At 41.1% G+C, this 6,922-nt stretch overlaps 2 protein-coding genes across 3 annotated transcripts; one reads left to right on the top strand and one right to left on the bottom strand.

Annotated features, from left to right (window-relative positions):
- Window positions 1-6: 6 nt before the first annotated feature.
- Window positions 7-1,918, bottom strand: LOC136675423 (vesicle transport protein SFT2C-like). Its single transcript, XM_066651967.1, has one exon. It carries the CDS (start codon window positions 1,916-1,918, stop codon window positions 1,256-1,258), a length of 663 nt encoding a protein of 220 aa, XP_066508064.1. The 3' UTR covers window positions 7-1,255.
- On the top strand, window positions 1,877-4,088 carry LOC136675422 (dual specificity protein phosphatase 18-like). Of its 2 annotated transcripts, none has more exons than XM_066651964.1 (3): window positions 1,877-1,967; window positions 2,876-2,978; window positions 3,358-4,088. In XM_066651964.1, the coding sequence occupies exons 2-3, from the start codon at window positions 2,893-2,895 to the stop codon at window positions 3,944-3,946; spliced, it is 675 nt and encodes a 224-aa protein (XP_066508061.1). In that variant the 5' UTR covers window positions 1,877-1,967; window positions 2,876-2,892; the 3' UTR covers window positions 3,947-4,088. The 2 variants fall into 2 exon arrangements, with proteins under 2 accessions (XP_066508061.1, XP_066508062.1); XM_066651965.1 differs by lacking the exon at window positions 1,877-1,967 and adding an exon at window positions 2,117-2,170.
- Window positions 4,089-6,922: the final 2,834 nt, after the last annotated feature.

Here is a 6,922-nt window from a genome sequence, read left to right on the forward strand (position 1 = left end):
TTATAGACCAAGATAAACTCAATGGAAGTTAATGTAAAATTTTTATTCCAAGTAATGTTGTAGCATTGTGACGTTGGTCCTTTCATCACGAAATTTGCAGTGTGAAAGACAGCTGCTGTGCTCAAATGTGATGTGTATTTAAAAAAAAAAAAGTGAATTCCCTGAACAATTATTTTATTATTCTAATGTCCCATTTGGAGAAGGAAAAAAAAACACCTTTACGGCACAGATTCAGATGTTGATTTTTTTACCTGTTCATCTGTAATGCACAGTGTTATCACCAGAAAATCTAGATATATTTTAATAGAAGTTACTGAACGGACCTGCCCATTGGCTTCTGTGATCAGACAAGTTTCTTTCAGGTTTTCTTGACAGAAATATCAGGATGATTCAAATACATTACATTTTTATTTACAATGATAAAAATTGTGTGCTTCTTGAATTGTACCACAGTTTGGTTGGTTTAAGTGAACACTGGTCATTCTCAGAGGAATGTCTAAAGGTTTAGTTTGGTCCATTGCCATTTTTTCCACAGTGAAGAACAATCTGAATTTACAACATTAATCCAGATTAGCACATCCTCCTCATTTAGAGTTCCAGAATTAAAAATATAGCACGCAAATTCAAAAATGTGGATTTTGTTTCAAGCTAATCAATCCAGTAAAATAATGTAAGGCCTTTCCTATCAAACAGTCCTAATTTGTCCTAAATTATATGTCATAGGAACCTCTTAAAAAAAGTTTACCAGATGTGGGTTTTCTGTTAGCCACATAACTTAAGCCCAAACTCCTATCTAATAAGAAATAAGTCTTATGCAAAATTCATTGGCAAGGTGTATACTTCCAGACTAGAGCCCAGTTAATCAAAATCCATTTCTAATGGACAGTCCCCACAAAGGACAAGACTGTCCAGTTTTCATGGCAGATCATGACTTACAAAACCTCAAAAGGTGTTTCAGAAGTGAATTTTCTCAGCAAGACAACTTAAGCCCAAAGTCAAGCTCGACACAGTCCTTCCTCTTTGCTTAGGTTAGTCGTCACATTGAAAATCTGCTTTGTAAAATTAATCAGGTATTTCAGAGTTTTCAGATTATCTCCGACATATAACTCGAGCCCAAACTCAAGCTTGTGTAATGAGAGAAGATGTAAAGGCCATTTTAGGACAACATTGACTTATGTTGTCCAACTTTACTGGCAATCCCTGTTTTATTAAATACTCCCCACAATCAGTCTTATCCAGTCTCTCAGATTTTGCCTCAAATTGGCATGGTTTTGCCAGTCACGGTTCTTTTGATTGCCGAGGCGGCCATTCCTCCAACAAACCGCATCCCAGCGCTTCCTCCTGGCAACAACGCCAAGACCTGCCCGGCCACCGCTCCAATCTGGACCAGGGCTCCCAGCGCGGTGAGCGCGGTGCTGTGAAGGCCCAGTGCCGCATACAGAGTCCCGGCCAGTGCACACAGATACACTACGCCTCCGAGGCTCGGGTTCCGGAGCAATTTACTCGGTCCCCGGAGAACCGCAGCGCCTAGGAGCGCGAATAAAGAGCCCAGGGACCAGAGCAGGGCGAACTTCCGAGCCTTCAGCAACAACAACGGGGCGTACAGAGCCGACAGTCCGAAACACAGAGCCGAAAACAAGGCGCAAACCCCGAAAGCCACCAGCCGCTGAGAGCGACTCATGGCCGGTAGACAGGGGTCCGGTTCCGGCGCCCATGGCCAGGAAAATCCGCTGCTCTGCGTGGGGCCTGCTGACGCTCCGGAGAACGGACTGGACCATTTGCCGAACCAGCTCCCGGGCACCGGCGCAGGGTCCTCCTCCATATTTAAGGTCGTACTGGAGCTGGACTGAGAGATGGTCTTAGCGCCACTTTTAGACTGCGCTAAATATTCCTGTAACTGTCTGTTTAACTCCGCCATGACTGCGCTCCGCTTGTTTGTAGTTGTTGGAACTACTGGAAGAAGGAAGGTCAGTTCCAATCCTAAAAACACTCCCAACTCCCTAAACCCTAGACACTGTGCCCTATACCCTATGCCCTACTCGACATATGCAAATCAAAGTTTTCATTTAAACCCTCTGAAATGAGAAAGGAGGTGGATTTTTTCTACGACAGATGAACATAATCTAGTCCTCACTCGATAGAAGGCTATCAAATTACCTAATAGCATCTGGTACTTCTACAATTTGTGTCAGTCAATTAATCAATCAATAATAAATAAAATCTTGTGTTTACATAGCAGGGGAAATGTTGGGATATATAAAGACCCCCACCCTACCCTATGACGATATTCTTTTTTAACAGTCTAAACCTGTCCATGTTTTGCTGTTTATGTGCTAGAAGACATGAGTAAAATAATAGAGGTCAAAGCCAGAGCATTTCTTCTTTGAACTCCTAAAGAGTATTCCAACACAGTCTCAACTGGGTGTATTCAGACATCCAGGGTTTCTTACACCACAAACCTAAGTGACCAATCCCTTTAACTTCCAAGGCTGTGCTTTCAAGATGCAGGCAAATGGTTCAGGTGTATGTGGCCAAAGGGACAGTATTTGCATATATAGATCCAAATTTATTAAGGTAAAATTGTAGATTTACATCTAAATCACTTTAAGGCAGGGCCTTTTTATTTTAAACGGATGTTAAATCTATTGTTTCTTATGAAGAGATATAAGTTTTTGGGGCTTAACTGATTACTGGATGGGGACTTCCGCTGGTTAGGACACACTCTGTGGCTGTGTTTAATTGAGACATCGAGTCATTCATAGCAGGTCATGTGTGTAAACTAAGAGATATGAATGATGCAGTGTGTCAGTGATATTCCTATAGGACTGTTCTCAGCTGCTAGTCTAAAATTAACCACCCTCTCCATTGGTCATAGACCCCTAAAGCCTTTTTATGGCTTCAGTGTGCCAACAAGGGGGGAGAAACACAAGAGAGAGAGAGAGAGAGAGAGAGAGAGAGAAACCGCACCAAGGGACCAGGTCAGTGGAGTTTACATTAATTATTACACAGACATAAATATAAAGCCTGTAGTTAAGGATAAGTCATTAATTAAAAATGTATATTACATTTATTTAAACAAAAACACCAAACACAGAACATAAATCTGACACTTGACACTTCGTGTGCTCTTCTCTATGCCATTTGTGACTGAAAACTAACACTTAATAGATAATAAGCAGTGATTAAATCCCATTTTCAATCTCAGTCTTGGAATAAACTGATTCTTGTGGCAATCCACATTTAAAAACCTGATTTGTTCTAGAATTGACCTTAATTTGCGTTTAGAATGTGTCATCATTTGTGTATTAGTTTATTGTGTACAATATCTCAGTTTATTTATGCCATTATTTTCTCCAGCTCCATGTCTATGTCTCAGATCACCCCGACTCTTTTCCTGGGTGGAGCAGATGCTCCACTGAACCAGGCACTGGTGACCCGTAAGGGAATCACTCTCATCGTTAACGCCACACTCTCACATCTTTGTCCCTCATACCCTGGCGTGGAGTGCATTCGAGTGGCTGTGTCTGACCTTCCCAGCGCCCGGCTGAGCGAGCACTTTGACCGAGTCGCTTCACGTATCCATAGCAACCGAGCGGGCGGCACCCTGGTCCACTGCGCTGCCGGAATGAGCCGCTCACCCGCACTCATCATGGCCTACCTTATGAAGTACAGAGGAGTGACCCTCCAGCAGGCCCACAGCTGGGTCCAGAGAAGTCGACCCTACATCCGCCTCAACGCCGGCTTCTGGGAACAGCTTCTGGACTACGAGAGGAAACTGTATGGAAAAAACACTGTAAAAGTGGCCATACCACTGGAGCCGCTGCCACTACCACAGGTCAAAGCTCCCAAAACACCCAAACTGACCCCCAGACTCAGCCTTAGGGAATGTCCCCCGTCCCCAAGACTGAGCCGCATTAGACGCTTCACTTTATCTAAAATCATCTGATAACGGACATGTTTTTGTGAGAATCTGTAATGGCCGACAATTCAGCTATACACTGTTACACATTTTTAAATCTAACGTTCAAATTGTGTATGTGCACTGTAGTAAATAGGGCACAGTGTGGGACACAGCACTGGATGTGGACTAAGTGGGTTGCCTGATGTTTTGAGAATATACCTCAATTTCTTATTTTTTTTGTTTGTTTGTTTGTTTCAGAAACTCTTAATGAACCAATAGAAATTTTCCAAAATTACTTTAAATATTTTCACCTCCTACACCCAAATTTAAGGATATTTTACTTTTTTCTTGTGAAGTTTTATCATGACACTGACAATATGTTTCCTTTCAACAGTGATTTTTAACACTAGGTGTGTTTTTCTGGCAGGAATTCCAGGTCCAAATAAAAAACTTATTTCATATTTCACCATGAACTGAATTATTCCATAACATTATTCAGTCAATCCGTCTGAGAAGCAAAAAATGCACAACCATGGTGTTTATCTCACCTGCTTGGCTGTATATTGAAAGACCTGGGCCACAAGTTGATGGGATTTGTTCCTTAGGTTTGTGATGTAAAAATATCTGGTTGTCTGGATCTGTGTTTCTGTGTTTGTCTTTGGCACGCTAAAGGTTCAAAGTGGCAATGCTCAGCCAGAGTGTCGACCACTTATTTCACTCATGATATGTCTGCTACAGCATAAACCGCATCACTCTCACACACACACACACACACACACACACACACACACACACACACACACACACACACACACACACACACACACACATGTCAAGGTTAAACAATTGATTTTCACTGGAGGGAGTGAAAATAATTTAAAAATTATAAAATAATTAAATAATTTAAAGCTGATATCTTTTATAAATCCAGTTTTCAGAAGTCCAGTTTATGGCCAACAGGGGGCGCTGTGGGAACATAAAGAACAAAGGCTGAGGCAGACAGTTGAGATGAATGAATGGAAAGTCTGGATTTAGCCAATCTGCCGAGATAAGAACTGCTCTGAAATATCTCTGGCAGGACCCACATGCCCCTAATAATAACCTCCTTTCATGTCTGACTCGAGAGTCTCTCACCAAATACATTAAGTCCTTCGGTACAGAAACTGCTCGGACAGTTTACAAACTACCCTCAGCTTGTCTCTGTAACTCAGCTCTGCCAAAATCTCCCCATGTATTTGTGAGAGGGGATTATATTCCCAGTGATGTACTTCACATTCCTGTTATTAGACACACATGAGTCTAAGGTCATTTTCCCCACTGACAAGAGTGAGCCAGAGAGATATAAAGCCGTATGGGATTGATGGAGCTCCAGCCGACACTTTTAGGATGAGTGGGGTGAGTGGAGGCTTTTATCCTAAACAGAAATACCCTACCTCTTTAATGATGGTGAGGCAAATCCTCACAACAATCTTTACAATTCAAAAAACATAACCCTGTTTTTATTCGACCAGAAATTAACAACGTAGTATATGGAGTATTACAAGCATGATGATTTTATTAAATACAAATTACAGACGTTTTATTGTGGCAAACACGTCATGGAAATGGCTCTCAATGGGGATATGCTCCACTAGGGGGTGCCCTCCATTGCTAAGCATTCTTTTTTTTTAATTATTAGGTGTCTTTAGGCCTGAGTGTTCTCCACTGATATTCTTTTTAATAACCAGCCATAATCATACAGAGCTGGGTTGTTTCTTGTTGTCAGTTGTGTATTTCCAATTATTTTGAAATTGCTCTGAATGAGACTTTTACAACTGAATCTCTCCACTGTAAGTTATCGCTGCTGGTAAAGCAAGTCTGTGTTCCAGTGTCCAGTGCAGAAAGCTGAGAAATATGTCAAAGCATTTGTTTGGAAAAGGTGCAGTCTGCTGAGGTCACTCTTTTGGCCTGCAGTGATTGCAAGGTCAAGAAAACATCGTTTGTCATTTTTACGTAGCAGTTGTTTTTAAGTATTGCTTAAATTTTTACCTTGCCACAACAATTAAATAATTTTGGAATCTGTTTTCAATGTTTTAGTTTAGGGAGAAGAGAAAAAAGTGTTTTTTCCTTGGTGAGTGAGTAGAGATATGGTGAGAGAGAGTGAGTGAGAGAGAGAGAGAGAGAGAGAGAGAGAGTGAGTGAGTGTTGTAATACCTTGGACAGAAAGCCTCTAATTTATACTGAAAAATAAATATAATTTATTTTAGTCTGAATGTCTGCCGTCTTGTGCAATTAACAGGAAACAAGCTGGCAAAAGATGTGCATGTGTGAGAGAGAGGGAGAGACTGTGTGTGTGTGTGTGTGTGTGTGTGTGTGTGTGTGTGTGTGTGTGTGTGTGTGTGTGTGTTTAATGAGGGTGTGTTTTCAGTGAGCCCATCATGAGCTAAATAGCCGTGTCATTATGAAGCGATCATTTATCTTTCTTCACATTATTTGACAGCAAACAGTTCTTGTTGGGGAATGCAGTCATGCCACAAAATGCACTGTTAGGAATCTCCCTGGAAGCAGTAGCACAGTTAGTGTGTGTTTGTTTTTGTATATTTTTGGAATATAAATATCTTGAATATATCAGGAAACTAATTTGTTCCTTTAATTACTTGTCCAAACTGCTATTATATATTATTAAGTTATTCCCTTTCAAAAAGATATCTTAGATCACGTATAAAATCCTCCTGCCCAGAAGAGCACAGGCAAAAGACCCTACGTAAAAACTGAAGATATAATGATAATGGGGCAAGACCTGGTGTTGCACCAAAAACATTCTCCATTAGGTACACACTTTTTAAAGTTTTTTTCTTTGAAAACAACAGCTTAATGTTATGATCTGAAATGATATGGAGCTGTCAAGAAACCTGTAGTGATAAAAGGACACAAAAGAAGACAACAGATGCTACTGGTCTTCCTTAGAACAATGGACTGGCTGCAGCATCACTGAATGTTATCTGTAAGCACGTGGGTTCAGAGACTACCTGGAGTCATTGG

This window comes from Hoplias malabaricus, chromosome X1, assembly GCF_029633855.1.
Source record: "Hoplias malabaricus isolate fHopMal1 chromosome X1, fHopMal1.hap1, whole genome shotgun sequence".
Classification (NCBI taxonomy): domain Eukaryota; kingdom Metazoa; phylum Chordata; class Actinopteri; order Characiformes; family Erythrinidae; genus Hoplias; species Hoplias malabaricus.

Excerpts from the sequence above, each read along its gene's own strand:
- LOC136675422 (XM_066651964.1), top strand. The coding sequence starts at position 2,893 with ATGGCTTCAGTGTGCCAACAAGGGGGGAGAAACACAAGAGAGAGAGAG. Across the intron at positions 2,979-3,357 it reads AAACCGCACCAAGGGACCAG|CTCCATGTCTATGTCTCAGA; the intron begins GTCAGTGGAGTT and ends TATTTTCTCCAG.
- LOC136675423 (XM_066651967.1), bottom strand. The coding sequence starts at position 1,918 with ATGGCGGAGTTAAACAGACAGTTACAGGAATATTTAGCGCAGTCTAAA.